General features: G+C 38.0%; 1 protein-coding gene across 3 annotated transcripts in view; it reads left to right on the forward strand.

Moving 5' to 3' along the window:
• Positions 1–19,154, forward strand: part of NCAM2 (neural cell adhesion molecule 2) — a 491,943-nt gene that overhangs the window by 326,310 nt on the left and 146,479 nt on the right. For all 3 annotated transcript variants that reach the window (XM_082247052.1, XM_082247051.1, XM_082247053.1), the window contains one exon: positions 15,077–15,222. In XM_082247052.1, coding sequence (XP_082103178.1) covers positions 15,077–15,222 — 146 coding nt within the window. The remainder of the gene's footprint in view (positions 1–15,076; positions 15,223–19,154) is intronic.

The following is a 19,154-nucleotide window of genomic DNA, read 5'->3' on the forward strand; positions in this document are numbered from 1 at the left end:
TTTCTGCAAACATACATTACTGTTACTTTCAAAAGTGCTTCACTTAGGCACTTTTCATTAAATCTATTTATTAGCTCATAATAGTGTTCTCTGAAGTGAGTAATGGTTTGCTTTCTCAATAATAAGAGCATACTTGCTGGTATTAGGGTCCTTCTCTAACAATACATAGAACTCTTATCTCCTTTTGCAATGTCTGCTACATTTTCCAATTAACTCCTGATGCTATCTTCTCATAATATCAGATAAAAGTTCATATTAAAAAAAAAGGATAAGTGCACTTTAAGTCAGGAATTCACAAATACGCCTTCTCACCTCTGCAACAATTTCCCCAACATAATATCTATATCTCAATACTCAAAGCTGAACTTTATACAGTCAGGCCTGCCTGATGAGGAGATGATAGCTAAGATCAGGAGATGAAAAATTGTCAGTATTATAGCCAAACGAATTCCTGAAATGCTTGATTTTTTTTATTTTATCACTTGTCATAGGATTGGAAATGGTCAGGCATGCCTGGACTGGGAAGGGGCATGATTTAACCTGTTATGGACCACCCCATGCAAATACTATACTGCAGCAGATCGGCCCTCCTGCGCGAAATCACTTAGCTGTACGTGGTTTCATGCACTGGGTCTAGGGAGTGTGCCGCCGGCAACCCACTTCCGCTGTGATTGTGCACGGCGGGAGCCAATCAGTGGGTCTGGCTGACATGATGTCCACCTAGACACACAGATCATTCTCAGGGGAGGCAGAACCGTTCTGTGAGGGGGGGGGGATTATTATTATTGTTATTATTTTTATTAATATTAATTAATATTTTTTATTAATTATTATTATATAGGATTTATATAGTGCCGACAGTTTAATCAGCGCTTTACAACTTGAGGGTAGACACTACAATACAATACACTTAAATACAGTAGGAATCAGAGGGCCCTGCTAATTAGTGCCAATCAGTACCTACCAGTGCAGCTTATCAGTGTCCTTCAGTGCTGCCTATCAGTGCCCATCAGTGCCAGCTACGATTCTGGAAAAAAAATTCAATATTTTTCACTTTCTGCCATATAACATTCCCCCCCCCCCAAAAAAAAAAGTAAAAATCAAATGTTTTCATCATGTCAGGCCAATTTGCATTTTGCTACATATTTTTGGTAAAAAAAATCCCAATAAGCGTATTTTTATTGGTTTTTGCAAAAGTTATCAGGTCTACAAACTAGGGGAAAGATTTATGTAATTTGAATTTTTTATTTTTTTACTTGTAATGGTGGAAATAAGTGATTTTTAGCAGGGCTGCACATTGCGGTGGACAGATCGGACCCCTAACTGACATTTTTTACACTTTTGGGGGGACCAGTGACATTACTACAGTAATCAGTGTTAAAAATATGCACTGTTACTGGGCTTAACCCAGGGGTGATCAAAGGGTTAAGTGTGAGCCTAGGGGGTGTTTTCTAACTGTGGGGGGGGGGCTTGTAATATCAACATAGTGACCTGTGTTCCTAAATAGCAGGAACACAGGGGCTCTGTGTTGATACCAGAGAGCAGACCACTGACCTCTCTTCACAGGGAGTGATCGTGGGTGCCCGGCAGCAATCGGCTCGGCATCCCCGCTATCGAGTGGGCGCAGGCACATGCCACCGACAGCGCCCACAGGAACGCTCCTGTGAATCGCTGTACAGGTATGGCAATTTGCGGGAACCTGCCGCCGTATAACTGCAGCGGCTGGTCGCCAAGTGGTTAAATTACACATTTATCAAAACCTTTTGATTAAAATTTTCCACTAGTGGACAATATGTGAGTTGACAATGGTAATATCTAGTAAAAAACTTTATCTCAGTTAAAACGACTATACCAGGCCATGGCGAGATCTTGCTGCCTTGAAGATTAATACATCATTTAAAAATCCTACACTAATAACATTCATATGTATCAAAATAAAATAAAATCATCCAGAACAATAAAAATACAAAGAAATAAATAACAACAGGTCACATTGTTTAGACATTATTGATAAAAGCGTCCACATCCCATTCAGTATTCATACCGAATGGGGTGTACGTCTTAGGCGTAAAAATCCACCTAGTTTCGGGTTTAGAGACTTCCCTAATTGCCTTACTACCTTTGCAACTACTGGTGAATTTATCTATACCCAAGAACACAGTCCCCGCAGGATTCTTATTATGGTAGGTAGCATAATGCTTAGACAAACTATGTTTAGGGTAACCCTTTTTGATATTTGCCACATGTTCATTTAACCTAGTTTGGTGCATGTGAATAGTGCAACCTATATACTCAAGGCCGCATGGAAAACGGATAAGATTAGCAACATTTCTTGATGTGCAAGTAATAAAAGGCTTAATAGCAAAATGCTTATGGATAGAGTTAGACTCAAAAGACTCAACCCTCCTATCTCTCTGAGCATTGATCTTACAGATAGAACATTTCCTACATGGAAAGAAGTCACCCATATTTTGAAAGAAAGAAATTGTCTTGGGGGGCTCTATCACATTAGGAGCTACCTGTAATCTCAAGGAGGGCACTCCTCTGTAAACAACTGGGGGGGGGTTCAGGTAGGTGAGGACCTAAAACACTATAACTACGCAACACATCCCAGTGTTTCTGCAATATCTTTTTAAATGAATAATGCTGGAAGGAGTACAGGGTAAAGAAAGCATATTTGAAGCAATCATTGCAATTAGCATTTCTAGGTGCCAGTAAATCATCCCTATTCTTCTCGTCTGCACGGATAAGTGCACAATACAACTCAGCTGGATCATAGCCCTTTTCTACGAACTTAAGATTAGGGGAAGAAACTTTGCACAAAAAATCTTCATGATTGGTCTAATTCCTCCTCAGCCTCAGGAAATGACTGATAGGAAAGGATTTCAACCAAGCAGAATGGTGAAAACTGTTGGTATTGATAAATACATTTCTATCAGTTTCCTTAAAGTGGGTAGATGTAACAATTTCACCCGCCACTACTTTAATCTGTAGGTCCAGAAAATAAATATCAGTCCTACTGGCTCATGCTGAAGGATGATACCCCTATCATTCCTATTCAGCATAGTTATAAAATCATTTTGAGGATCGGGATCGGGATCGCCATCCCATAGGAGGAGAATGTCATCAATGTACCTTTTCCAGAGAACTATCTCCAGTCTCGGTCACTCATAGATGACATCCTCCTCCAACTTGGCCATAAAGAGATTAGCCATACTGGGCGCAAACTTAGCACTCATGCCAACACCTCTATTCTCTAGTAATAGGAACCCTCAAACCAAAAATAATTGTGACCCATTGCAAAATCCAAAAGTGAAAAAATTAAGCTTATCTGGATAGCCAACAGGTCATCTGATCCCAGAAAATATTTAACTGCCTCCCTGCCATGCTGGTGGGATATAATCTTATGCATAAAAAAAAACATCAGCCGTAGCAAGTAAATAACTATCCTTCCACTCAACAGATTTTAGAACATTAATGACCTGTATAGAGTCCCTTGGAAATTATGGAGTTTTAGGCACTAATGGCTGTAAAAAGTAAACAATATATTTAACCACCCTAGAAGTAACTGAATCAGTACCACAAATGATCAGCCTTCCAGGGGGGTGCAATGGGTCTTTATGTACCTTTGGAAGGTAGAAAATCACAGGGACTCTGGGAGCAACAGGAACTAAGAAAGAATTTTATTCTGATAACCATTTTCTATCAAGGACACAAGCTCTTTTTTCATATTTAGGAGTAGGGTTGCCTCTGAATGAAACATAGGTGTCTTGATCAGATAACAGCTGATGCATCTCTGACTTATAAGGCTCAGAGTCAAGAATAACAATACCCTTATTGGCAGGGCGCACCACTATATCTATACATCCTTTTAAAATTTTAAAAGATCCAATCCCTTTTTAAACATATGATCACTTCTAGTCCTCTTAATATGTAACTGTTCCAAATCTTTGGTCACTAAATCTCTAAATTCCCCAAATCGAAGAAGCTAAATTTCCAGGTGGATTTAATAATGATGCATTGGACAGGGAAGCATTCCTAATTTCAGTAGAGGCCATCCTATTTCAACTAATAGCATTAGTGATCATATACCTCTTAATATTTATCTTTCGGATATGCTTCTGGATATCCATAAAGGTTTCAAATGTATATATTGCTCAAGGGGGGGGGGCAAACTTTTAACCGTGATTCAACACATATTTCTCCTCATCTGTGATGGTTTCTGTACTTAAATTAAAAAGGCCAGAGTCCTTTAGACTCCCCTTCTTTTTGAGTGGACCCTCCTTCCCCCTCTGGACCCTCTTTTGGATCTATTGACCTTTTTATGTTGGGAATTCTCCCGGGAAAAAAATCCCTACCATTGTTATTATTGCGATAATTGGAATATACATCCCCCCTACCCAAATAATCCGGCTTAGAGGGATGATTCTGTTTTGCCAGTAATTACTAGCAGAGGGCATAGCCGGAGAGTAATCCCTACCCTGGCTTTGTTGGGATTCCCAGTCCGAAGGGTGTTTTCAATAATATATTGATCAATCCCATTAGTGGCTTCTTCACTTAATGGGGTCAAATCTATTATAGGTAGTAACTGTATTCCCTTTGGGGAAAGGGGGATGTCTACCCCTCCCTCTTACTCTCCCACCTCCCTAAAGGAAACCTCTATCTTGGGAATAGGGAAATTGGGAAAAATTGGGATTGGGCCTCCCACTAGATTGAGGGGGCCGAGGAGTCAATGGAGGATGGGTAATAGCTTGTTCCCCTAAACCAACCACTCTCTCATTAGATTCTGAGTTGTTCACCTCAAAAATCCCCTCTTTGTTTTTTATTATTTTTATAGTCATTCAGATCCCTAAGATACTTCTTCCTTTTTTATTTTTTTGCTCCATCTCTTTTTCCAAGTGCTTTCTCAGAGCTTCTGACCTTTTGTTGTAATCAACATTGCCCTTATAAGGACTCAATATCTCCTTAAGGGTGTTAATTTGCTCGTCCAACTTTAATCATTTCTGGTTTTTCTCAATAAGCATAAAATTCAACAAACTAATCCCAGCTTTATTAAAGTATTGAAAACCTTTAGTAACAACCAAAATATCACTCTGCAGGGCTACCTCCCATTTTAGGCTCCTAGGGACCATGCTTCCTAACTGAGATATAATTCTCAAAAAAAGAAAAACAATATTCCAATTGGTATGTAATTCTGTAGTAACTAAATTCTTGAGCCTAAGAAACATACCCCCAATATCATCCTCTGGTTCACTATTTTGGCTAAATATACCATCCATATTAATATAATGTGTCACCCAAAAATCAAATATATACATAATAACCAAACCAGCTGCAGCACCAAGAGATTTCAATAAAGAAAATATATTAATTATGTATCTGCTGCGCTGGGTAGATATATATGATACTCAGTATACTAAAGAAGCTGCTGACACTATATTGCGGAAAGGACAATATAAGTACAAATTAAAGGAAATAGTGCAGCGCTATATAATTAAAAATACATTTCATAAAGAGTCCACATCCAAAAAGAAAGAATGTGGATTCTTGTCTCCTTCCTTAAAACCAACATATCCATGGCAGATGGAAAGATATACACATGAGAGTATTATTTGAATCTACTGTGATAATGAAATAAGATATCAGTCATGGCGGTCACCTATAATTTTATGTGTTTTTAAATTATGTATATTTAGTTTACATCTATGCATAATATAATAAAGTGAGATATGATACATTTGAAGAAATATATAGACATTGTTGGGTGTCTCCAATATTATAGAATGATCAATATATTCAATGGGAGAGTAAGCCCAACTAAGATTTCTAGATAGAGTTAAGTAATGATGAATGCAAAATTTAAAGACCCATATCCAATCCCCTCACTTTCTATTGAGTAAATGTAGAGATGCACTTACTTTTAGAATGTGTCAAATCTTTATTTATTTAGATTATGAGTATGAATATGCCATGCCAAATTTAAATGTAATGATTTCAAGTGTATTAGTTTTATCTGTTGGCACTGTTTGAATGAAGAAATAATGGGGTGGATTTACTAAAGGCAAATAGAGTGTGCACTTTTGAAAGGGTAGTTGCACTCTGCGAGTGCAGTTGCTCCAGAGCTTAGTAATTGAGCTAAAACTTCACTCTACATAGAATACAAAATCACATGCAAGGAAAATTTTAAAAAAAAACGACATTTTTGCTTTCACATGATTGGATGATGGAAGTCAGCAGAGCTCTCCCTCATTTACTAAGCTCTGAAGAAACTGCACTTGCAGAGTGCAACTGCACTTTCAAAAGTGTGCGGTCTATTTACCTTTAATAAATCAACCCCCAAGTTTGCCTGTTCAAATATTTTCAAAATTTTGGAATATTCCTATGAAATGTACTTAATTTTTCACCTAACAGTGTGTGGTTTAGTTGTGCTCAAGGAAGGCAAAAAAAGTAAGTGTAGTTTTTAGGTTTACATACACTTTAAAGTAAGGTAAACAATGTAATATTTAATGAAATGATGTGCTTACTGCATATGCATAATACCTTTTCTCCAGCTAATTAGACAATATGTTTGTGCTTACCTTTTAACCTATTAATGCAGGTAGATACACAGCTTGTATTGTTTTTGTATGTTAAAAACCAGCTGTCAGAAAGGAGCATCTCAGATCCAGCGTTTGGGAGGCATGCCTGCCATTTGATCAATTTATGAGCAGATTTATCAGAGAGGATTTGGAGTATCCAGATTTCATTTAGAATGATTTTTTGGCAGATGCAGTCAGGTCTGGCTTGTTATCAAGGTTAAGACACCTGTCACAGATTCAACCATGCGCTCTGCAGGTTTTATAACTAATCACAATGCTTCTAGGACATTTCAGCTTCTGTCCAGTCCATTCTGATCTTCCTTTAAATGTATCCCCTTAAATACACAAAATAATTGCATTTTAAAGCCTAAGACTATTTATGGGAAACACATTGGTATTAACAAATTACATGCATTTGCAAATATGTGTTCATGATAGTTTGCAGTTGTGTGTAAAACTTGCAACAAATCCAGCAACGAGCAGATAGTGATACTGTGTATGAACAGTGGCTGTTTGAGAAAAACAATGATAAAAGAAAGAAACTTTACTTAAACCATTCTTACCTGGATCACCGCAGTCAGGAAAGCACAAGATACCATCTTCTGTATACTACTTCCTAAATATGTCAGCAATGTCTTGAGGGAAGAGAGTCTTAACCCATAAGCTTCAAAATTGAGATCCTCATTGGATCCTTCCAGGTGACTGGAGGTCACCCACAGAGTAAGAAGGTCAATCGCCCTTGGAGTACTGGCTTCCTGTTTGGGGCGACATTGTCACTCTGCATTACAGTGAGCTGTTTTGTGGCTGTTTGATAACTCTTGCTATTTAGCAGATATTCACCTTGCAGAGCTATAGAAGCAAATTTTCCAGATTTTTTCCATCTTTATTTAAAATGATTTATATACAGGGCATATATGACAGTGCCTATACACCTGTATAAGTTCCATTCTCTATGCACATACACTTAATTTAACCCTATAAAGTGTACAAACATTTTTTTAGTTAAAGAATATGTAAACCTATAATTTTATATTCCTGATATGTGCCTGCTGTACAATGTGCTTGTATGAAAAGGTATCCTGTTCTCTTTGCATTGCTTCCTTTGGTGTACGTTTAGTAAACTGAGAAGTTTTCTCTCAGTTCACTTCTCGGCAGTTCTCAGAGAAGAAATATCTCCTCTGGCACCCAGTTTAGAAGGCGGAGAACTTCACTTCTCACAGGGTGATCAGAGAAGAATTTTTTTCTCTGAGAACTGCCGAGATCTGTGTATAACTGGGTGGACAGCCTGTAATCTCACGAGATATTGTGAGACTACAGCCGCCCCTAAGTTTAAAAAGTGAAACTAAAGTTTAAAAGAACTCGTAATGACATGTTCTGACACATGAAAACATATCTATACACACACACCTGCACAGTATATATACATATATACATACAGTATATATATATATATATATATACATACCAGTACATACAGTATATATATATATATATATATATATATATATATATATATATATATATACACACCAGTACATACAGTATATATATATATATATATATATATATACACACATACACCAGTATATATATATATATATATATATATACACACACACATACATACACCCACAAACATACATACATACATACATACATACATACATACAATATATACGTTCATTTTGAACCCACTGGTGCTGATATATAGGAAGAAAGAAGTCTTCTTCCTCTAATCACACAGCTTCTCCCCCTGATTCTCCACCTCTGAGCTGGAGAAGCAGGAAGAGGAGATCTTCAAAGAGAAACACAGTGATAAGGTGACATCATGTGTTACTAAACTGGCCGTTTCTGTTGCAGTGAATGAAAGCCATTTGTGTACTGAGATGAGAAGAGAAGAATATGTTCTCCACTACTCGTCTCAGTAATTTAAACCGGAAATGCTCTGAGACAAGCCGTTATCATCCAGATCTCGGCTTATCTCAGTTTACTAAACGTACACCTTTGTGTGAAATATCTGGTGTTCCTGATGGTCCCTCTACTTTTCTGTTAAAAATGGACCACACTAGGCATGAGAGCACAGCATTGTCAGGTTTCTAGCTGTGCTGAGAACTCAGCCTGTTCTTCTCCAATGACCAGACACCCTTGCAAAGCCAGTCAATGTGCTGCTGTTTCTTCTCATCCAGCTCTCTGAGCTTCTTATGCAGCTGAGAACATAGGATATGTGATCACTTATGAAAAAGGGGAACAAAAGTATTTCTCATGTTTTTTTTTTTCTATTTATACACAAATGTTTTGCCTTTAATTTTCTATTTTAAACTGAATTGGGTTGTTATACAAGGTGAGGGTTCACATATGCATTAAAGAGCCTTTATAGTCCATATAGGACAAAGTAACAGAGTTTCTTGCTAGCGCACTCCCTGCTGACCTTTATTCCCTAGTCCCTACCTGTTACTTCCTTCATTGCAGTCAGTGACGGAAGCTTACACAGTGTTAATGATGTTACTCTCCATCACCACGTGACTGTGTTTGGGCCTGGCATTTGACCATTCAGGCCCAGACATTGAATTATAGAAGAAGGTCACATGTTCACCTGTACCTGAAAGCACCTGGCATTTTGCAGTGTTATCACTGGAAGGAGAGCAGCACTGGGGGAGAAAGGTGGGTGCATTGGGTGTAGGCTACTACTCGGAAACTCTGTCAGTTTGCCTAACATGAGCAAAGTGATAGGATCTCTTTTTAACCACTTGCTATTCGGGACAATTTTCAAACTTGTTCCCACCTGTTAAAAATCAGCATTTATTTTTAGAATTACTAAAACAGGTGGGCAAGTGACAAGTACTGTTTATGGGGACCTCAGGGGATCTATTAGACTCCCAATGTCTCCCCTTCTTTCTAGAGCATCCAAGAGCATATCCTACTTGATTAGCTGCCTCCTTGACTGTAGCAGTCAGAGAATGACAGCTCTGATACCTGAAGTAATAAACTCATTGTCACTTCCAGCTTGATTAGTCACAGAGGAGGTCAGGGAATGGGTGTTCCTCTATCTCCTCTTTATCTAGCTATCCCAATCATTTACTGTGGTTCTGAGCTCCCTGGAGGAATGGAAGAGCCTGGAAACCACCATGAATGGCTGAGGGGAGGGAGGCCCTTCTCGCCACTGCAGCTATGAGCTTATTTTAACCATTTTCTAGCAAATGGTTAATCATACATGGATTAGGACTAAGTTGATCACCTATAAGCAGCCATACAGTGAACTACATCCTAATGTTATGTGTAAATACTGAGATACAGCAAGAAAAAATATTTGACACTGATTCTGTTTCTCAAGAACTCATTTGAGAAATACATTATTGCTGCCAGCACATTTAGTATATAAAATGTCATTTTAGATAATTCTAGAGATCACTGAGGACTCACAAGCTTATAGCCTTAGCTGAAATATTGTGGTGCTATATCTCTGCTATATGGTGTGTGCTGTAATAATTCTGCTGAAAGGAAGCGATACAAAGAATGAAGCCATGCTGCTTTTCTAGAAACAGCAGCCTGTAAGCGTTCACCTGGGAATGAGAGTCTGCTAGATTGCATCTTGTAGTCAGTACACAAGAATGATCAGAGGGTTATGGCAAGCAAAAACTGAATCTTGTTGTTGTAGGATAAAAATGGTTGTGAAGCAGTCAAGGCCAAAAGCTAAATTTTTGGAATAAGTAATTCATCTCGTGAAAAAGGTCTTGCTGATGTATGAAAATCTAGCAGACTTACCTAAACAGTAAAAATATAAAAGGTAGAATTAAACTACAAAACACAAATTAGTTAAAGAGAAGCTGAACTTTGGAAGCTGTGCCCAGGAAATGTAGGCAGAGGACAAAGGATTAGTGACCAGTATTGTTCATGGTCTGCCCGCAGCTAATTTTTCCTCATTACTGACTTACCATGCCTTGTTCTGCACTGTCTGTGTGTGGTCAAGACTTTTGTTTCCTCATTTAAGAGCCACCAGCATGGATTACAGTGAGCATCACAGTGTTAAAATCACTAAATCGCATTCAAAATTACTTTGGATTACCGGTTAGAGGCAGCACCTTATATGCAAATATACACCTATGAGGGTGAAAACACAAAGGTAACTAAGCCCATTCATGTAACAGGAAGTGAATTATAATTTTTCTGGTGCAATTTAGACGAAAGGTACATTTTTCATGATACAGCTATGGCACAATTAGCATTTACAAATTGTCCTTCTAACATACAGGTGGTCCCCGGATTAAAAACAAGAAAGGGACTGTAGGTTTGTTCTTAAGTCGAATTTGTTTGTAAGTCGGAACAGGTACATTTATTAAGTTTAGCTCCAGCCAAAATAATAGTTTTTAGGTTTTTAGATAGCAAAGGGGCCATTTGTTTTGCTGTCTGTACCCCTGTTCAGAAGATTTCACCTCACTTTCTGTCTCTATGACAATTGGATTTTGAAAATTTTGGGTTATTGTGGACACAAGGATTAGGTATAAAGCTTCAGTGGAGACACCTTTTTCCCATGAGAACTCTTACAGAAGTGAATTTCCCTTCCTAGGGCAAGATTTCTCATCACTTCCTGTTGTCTCTCTCCGTTTGTATGTAGGAGTCGTTTGTAAGTCAGATGTTTGTAACCCGGGGACTGCCTATACAATAGAAAAACCTAGAATGATTTTTTTTTATATATTGAAACTTAGCAGTCCTTAGATGTAGTGGCTGTGTTAGTTCTCTTTTTTCAGGATTTTGCCTTTGCATTGATCTTATGATCCTACCAGTAAGACACCCCCTGCCGTAAAGTGACAACACTAACTCACTGTACTGTATCTGTAGTGGGCCAATGTTGTCACCCTAAGACAGGAAGAATGTTAGAACTTCAAAAAGCCTTCCCCTCTCCTTATCATCATAAAGGAGGTATATTATTTCATCCAGATTAAGAACAATACTGGCTAATATAAATCAGTAGAGACAGAAATCACAGCTAGTTCAAAAGATTTCTGGCAGGATCAGTTGGCTTTTAGCACTTATCCAAAATATAACCAAAGCTACTGAAAGATAACCAAGATAACCAAAAGATATGCTGGTATATTCAACAGACCAAAAGAAATTAAAAAAAGAAGTTCAGTGTAAGGCCGCATGCAAACTGTAGCTGATAAACTCATGTTTGTGAGTTTGGGTGTTTTTTTTTTAACAGCCCTTAAATTCCCCTCAATGTTATCCTATGTATCCATGCATGCATGGACGTTTTTTGAAGTTTATTAGCAGGGGAGTTTATGGGCTGTTGTCTACCCGCCCTAAAATCCTGTTCAAGAGCGATTCTTCTGACCACAAAAAATGCTGAACAGTTAAAAACATGCATAAGCGCTCCTAAACATGCTTTTATCAGCATTCAGCATTTTTTAAATTGCAGTGCTGAATGTAAGCTGGTCAGCACTGATGCTGAAAAACACTCAAAAACACACATAAACATGATTAAAAAAAGCTGTTAAAAGCGCGTTTTTAAAGCAGCAGTTTCCTGCTAGCAATCTGACGTCCAGAAAGACTTTTGTGCATGGAGCCTTAGAGTTTACATACACTTCAAGGAGTATAATAAATTTCCATTAGGTCTGGAGGTCAAACAAGAGTTCCCATTGTTAACAAGAGAAGAGATGCTTGAGGGGTGATATGATATCAATATACTAATACTGTACTGGCGACCCTAGCATAAGGAACAAACTTTTTAGAGAAAGGGAATACAATAAGACACGTGGCCACTCACTAAAACTAGAGGAAAAATGGTTTAACCTTAAAATACGTAAGGGGTTCTTCACTGTCAGAGCAGTAAGGATGTGGGATTCGCTTCCACAAGCAGTCGTATTAGCAGGGAGCATCAATAGTTTCAAAAAACTATTAGATGGGTACCTTAAAGACCACAACATACAGGGTGTGGGATTGATTAGCTCAGTGGCGGGCGTGGATGACCCCTTGGGGGGATTCGTTACACAGGGAGATAGCCGAGAAGTGGTTGCAAACAACAGTTTGGTTTATTCATGCAATTTTCTTCACACAAGTGCAAGCGTCAAAAACATCCAAAATAAAATAAAACACAAAATAAAATAAATCCTTGCCACTGTGGGCGGCTACCTTCTCACACACAGGAACCTATCTAAGGAAGTCTGTCCCCAACCTACTGTTGGGCAGACTTGGCTGATCATACAGCAGACTGTCAATAGTCCATTTATTATTTCTTCACATAGAGAATGTCCCATTTCTCTTCACACAGCACATGTTCATTGGACTTTCCTTTCACATAGAAAACATCCATTGGTTTTTCTCTTCACACTCTTCACATAGAAATAGTTCATTTTCTCACCTTGAGAAGTCTTCACCCTTTTTACCCTCCTCAGCGCACATCGCTCCAGGAGGTCTTCACACTTTTTACCCTCCTCAGCGCACATCGCTCCAGGAGGTCTTCCCCATGCCCACACAGCTTCAGGGGGCATTCATCTGACTGTCCTCCTCTCCCCAGCTCACACAGCATCAGGAGGCAGCAATCCTTCTCCCAAGCTCACACAGCATCGGGAGGCACACATCTGACTGTCCTCCTCTCCCCAGCTTACACAGCGTCAGGAGGCAGCAATCAATAGACTTCCTTTGGACAAATTATAGAGGCCTTAACTTCCTCATTCCGAACAGCTGAAGGCCTTTCAACTTCCTTAAGCCGTCCTGGCTACCTTTTCAGCTGACACCCTATAGTAATTGGTGAATTGTCTAACCCAAGCAGAAGTGTATCTCCTGTCTGTGACAACATTCACAGATTTACCTGACTTCCTGTCACAAGGGATATACAATGTATGGTTAACAGCAAACACACACACACATCATAGGTTGAACTGGATGGACTGATGTCTTTTTTCAACCTCACAAACTATGAAACTATGAAACATACATCATTTACAGGGGGCTTAAAAACAGTTGTGTCCACCTATGCAGTCTACAGTATTTATTTTAGGAAAAAATTAATATGATAGGTCTGTGGATTTAACACCCCTGTGATTTTGCCTATAGAAAAAATGATATGTAACAGATCCCTTGCTCACCTGTCAGGTAAAGTGTAACAATAAAGTGTATATTAAAACAAAGATAACTAATACCGGGCTAGCAAACCCATTGTGAAAACCTAAACAGTGAAAAAGAGTTGAAAATCCAAATTTTTTAAACATTTTCATCTGTTTAACTTTGCATCAGTGTATGATAACAAAAAATAAAAGTGGGCACTGTTACACAATATTAGTAATCATCAGTGATTCTCACCATTCCTGTGAGCATGCTAAAAAATAATACATTGAAATTATACTCTACACAATCATATACAATGTGCTAAAAATACCATAAATAACACACTTAACAACAAATGTTTTCTTATAAACACACATGTGCCAGTGGTTTGTGTGCCAAAATAATATCTCAATTATGTATGTATGTGAATACTAAACATATAGAATATATTATAACACAAATATCTATATCAGTAAAACCGATTCAATTTGTGAGTAGTAGTCCAGTATATAGAGTGACAGTCCAAAAAATAAAAACAAAGTGATGGTATCTAGATCCATGTATCCACGCAAAATATGTGTTTTTTCCAAACAAAAAGTGCTTCACCACATGTAGAAAATATAATGCACTCACCAGGGCCCGTAGGCCTATGGACCATATTGCGTTTAATGACAGATGTATCTTATTATGCCATAGATACGCCTTCCCAATATGGTGAATAATGCAGATATGACAGCTTCCTCCCCTCAGATATACGATGTCAATTGGAATGTAAGACAAATAACAAAATTATAGTGCAACACAGTTTATTAAAACCCATCAGATAAAAAAACACTCTGCAGTAGTTGCCCTTACATTAAAAAGTGCCCCGACCAGCACCAGTTCTATGAGCATATAAATGCCCTAGGGCCACTGTGGGATGTATCGGGAACTCACTCTCTCCCGCGCCAGACTACAACGCCTCAGCTGGCGTGCGTTCCACCGCTCCCGGAAGTCACTTCCGGTCAAGGCACTTTTTAACCCCTTCTGTGCAGCTTGCCTGTTAATTTGCTTATTGCCTTCTAAAGCCATAGTCAGATTTTGCTTAATAGTCATTTTTTTTACGTCACCTAACACATTTTATATGCTGTACAATATTTTTTTACATTGTATTGAATTTAAAAGGTTTATAGTATATCAATTACAGGATGCTCTGTATCTCACAAAAGTCACTAAGCCTCATAGCATAACAACACTCAAGATAACATTATCCACATATGGACAAGGGAACTTACAGGCTTGCACTGTAGCAAGCACAACCATTGTATAGGAGTGTATGTTATGCTGTCAAACTACTGCTTTATTTTGTACAAACAGTGATCATGGATTTGTTGGGATTGTTTACCAGTCCTTCTGTCTTATTTCAGTTTTGTGCTACTAAATAATTTTAGCAGTAATTTAACTAATTTTGTTAACAGTGCAGCCTCATATTATACAACTGCAGAATGAGACGACAGTTGAAAATGGTCATGTGACCTTGACATGTGAAGCAGAGGGAGAACCTGTCCCCGAGATTACATGGAAGAGAGCAAGTGATGGAAGGACTTTCTATGATGGAGATAAGGTGAGATCACGCTTTTTTGTTCACAATTCTGTATAAATAAAAGGGGTTACTATAAAGAAGTATAGTTAATGGACATTCAAATATTTATTCTTAACAAGCAGCAAATAGTCTTGAAAGCACATGTCCAGCCAAAACATTATTCCTAATTTTGGAGAGGGGAAGGGTTAGAGTCCCTTTCAGTTTTTTTAGTGCTATCTCAGGCTCTGCTAAAAAGTTTTACCCTTGCTATTTGTCTTGCTGACAACTTATTACAAAAAAGTGGAACTTTTTTTAGTACAGTAAAGACAGGCTAGAAGATCTGTCAGATTTTTTTGTGTGCCCCTATTGCAGATTACTCTTACTTCCTGTTTGGTAAAACCATTGTCAGCAGGAAGTGGGGGTAAAGAGTCCCTGGTGGTCCTGTTCAAAAATAAAAACTTTTTGGAAAGCAGTACATGAAACTTTTATGAAAATAACAACATACACTTTGGATTTTACTTCTGCACAATATTTACTTCACCATTCCTCTCTTCCAAAACCCACATACTACAAGTCACTGGCTTTACAAACTCCTAAATACAGCAAGATGCTGCATTCCTCTAAAGTGGGGCATCTTTAACTTGCAAACACTTACAGACTGGTGAAACCTATATAATAGAGGCGTCACATTACATATTCTTCTACCTTCCTACTTCCTTGTTGTTCTTTGTTATTGTATACTTACAATATGACTCTAATTAAGACCCCGTTCACACTGGGGCGACGCTACTTGCACCGCGACCTCGGAGCGGCCGGCATGGACTTCATATCATTGAAGTCAATGCAGGTCGCTCCAGGTCGCCCCAAAGAAGCTCCGGACCCTTTTTCTAAGTCAGAGCGACTTGTGTCACTCCTATTAGAACGGGTCCACAGCTACTCTATGGCAGGCGACCTACGGCGCCTGACAGGTCGCCCCAGTGTGAACGGAGTCTAATGATGTATTGTTTTTCTATGTTAAAACAACAATAGAATATTTGAAAAGAAGAGTCCCATGATAGGAATAAAATCAACCAGGAGTTCTAAATCTTCTCAGCTGCTCAGCAGGCAGGGTTTGGTTTGGAAAAAAATTCTGAATTGTGCTAGAACAATTTGCTAGAAGTTCTAATTGCGGTTGTCATTGTAGAAGCGAGATTATAAGAAGCTTTGGGACCACTAAAAAGTAAATGTTTCAAAGGACCCAAGCTATGCAACATCCAGGATTATACATTGCATTTTCCTTCTGCAGGCTCAACAATTATGTGCATGAGATATTAATTATTTGAAAAAAAAAAAGAATTCAAGTAGTGTAGGACCTCCTTGATAGTGTAAGTTTTTATTTTTTTTTTAGTTAGGGCAAAAACACAACTTTTTGGACAATACATAACCCTTGTTTAGGGTGTATAAGAACAGCAAGCAATGATTCCTGATTAAGCTGCTCATGACTTCCCAATGCATTTCACTAATTTTGGGGCCTAATCCTAGAGCCCTCTACAATTATGCATCAATCTGGGTGAAATGCATTGCAGGCGTTCTCCAATGGGTGTAGACCAAGCTAAAGCCACTCTTACATAGTTTGTGACCATCAGTGTGCTCTAACAATGTGCAGAAATGTGCCATTTTGTTGTAGTCCACGTCATGGCTGTCTGTTAACTCCACCTACACACCTAAACTCCGCCTAAACACAGCCGACCGTCCTTCTCCCTGGGATGATCACAGAGCTCATGTGATCCTGCTATATAGGATCACATGTCTCTATGGTCATCTCAGAAGCAACGCCCCCCCCACAGTTAGAATCACTTCCCTAGGCTCACATTTAACCCCTTGATCACCCACAGGGTTAACCCCTTCCCTGCCAATGGCATTATTATAGTAACAGTGCAAATTTTTAGCACTGATTACTGTAGTAATGTCACTGGTACCCCCAAAAGTGTTAAAAATGTCAGTTAGGGGGCTGATCTGTCCGTTGCAATGTCACAGTCCCGCAAAAAATTGCAGATTCCTGCCATTACTAGTAAAAAAAAACAATAAACATTACATAAATCTTTCCTGTAGTCAGTAGATGTGATAACTTTTGCGCAAACCAATCAAAATACACTTATTGCAATTTTTTTTACCAAAAATATGTAGCAGAAAACAAATTGGCCTAAAATTTAAAAAAAAAAAAAAAATTTTTTTTTGAGAATGTCATATAGCAGATTGTGAAAAATATTGTTTTTTTTTCAAAATTGTCACTTTTTTTTTGTTTATAGCACAAAAAATAAAAATCACACAGGTGATCAAATACCACCAAAAGAAAGCTCTATTTGTGGGAAAAAAAGGACATAAATTTAGTTTGGGTACAGTGTCGCAAGACCACGCAATTGTCCGTTAAAGTAACGCAGTGCCAAATCGCAATATAGGGCCTGCTCAGGAAGGGGGCAAATCCTTCTGGTCTTAAAGTGGTTAAAGACAGGCCTACCATGTTATGCCCCTCTTTGTCACTCTCCCTTGGGATATGGGACCTTTTGTCCAGGGCCTATAATTTAAGTCCCCTCATAGTCCCCTGGCTCCACTCTTCTGGAATGCTGCCTTAACCCCAGGTCTCCCTCCTCAACTTTTTGGGTGGTGGATTAACCACTTCTGGACCTGAAGGATTTTCCCCCTTAACCTTTTTAGCGGTATTCCTGAGCGTGGCTCGGGGTTAAATTTCAGAGCCAAAAGCGGTAACCCCGAGCCACACTCGGGATACCTCCAGAAGCATCGCTGGATCCTGTAAAAGAGGTTTCTTACCTTGTCACCGGGATCCAGTGATGTGTCTCGGCGGTGTCTCGCGGCGGATCTTCCTCCCGATCGTCTCCGTGCCCCGACTTCCGTCTCCTGCGACGTGACGTTCGCAGGGGGGTGGAACCGGCGGCAAATTCAAATGTAAAAACACACCAAACACACTGATACCATTCAAAATAAAAAAAATCATATTAGTTTGCCCCCCAGTGCCCTTTCCTGCAGTTTCACTGTACTACTTTTTATGTAAATATATATATATATATATATATATATATATATATATATATATGTATATACAGTATATATATATATATATATATATATATATATATATATATATATATATATATATATATTTACATATATATATATATATATATATATATATATATATATATATATATATATATATATATATATATATATATATATATATATAATGTATATGTGTATATATATATATATATATATATATATATATATATATATATATATATATATATATATATTATGTATATGTGTATATATATATATATATATATATATATATATACATAATATATGTATACATACATATATATATAATATATATAATAAATGTATACAGTTGGTTTGGGCTGCTCATTCACAAGAATTACATGCAAAATAATGGTACCGCTTTCAGCACCTAAAATCCAAAAGAATCATACCGCCAGGGAGGTTAATGACCAGGCCATTTGTTTGTGATTCGGCATTGCGCTACTTAATGGAAAATTGCACGGTCGTGCGACACAGAAATTTTACCGAAATAAAATTGATGTCCTTTTTTTCCCACAAATAGAGATTTATTTTGGGGGTATTTGATCACCTGTGCAATTTTTATTGCTTGCGCTATAAAACAAAAAATAAGCGACAACAAATTAAAAATCTAAATTTTTCATGCTTTTAGGTCAATTTGTATTCTTCTACATATTTTTGTAAAAAAATTGCAATAAGCAAATTTTGATTGGTTTGTGCAAAAGTTATCGAGCCTACAAACTAGGGGAAAGATTTATGTCATTTTTATTTATTTATTTATTTTTTACTAGTAATGGCAGTGATCTAAGATTTTTAGTGGGACTGCGACATTACGGAGGATAGATCGGACCCCTAACTGACATTTTTGACACTTTTGGGGGGACCAGTGACATTAC

The sequence above is a fragment of the Pelophylax lessonae genome (assembly GCF_965119305.1).
Source record: "Pelophylax lessonae genome assembly, chromosome: 2".
NCBI lineage: Eukaryota > Metazoa > Chordata > Amphibia > Anura > Ranidae > Pelophylax > Pelophylax lessonae.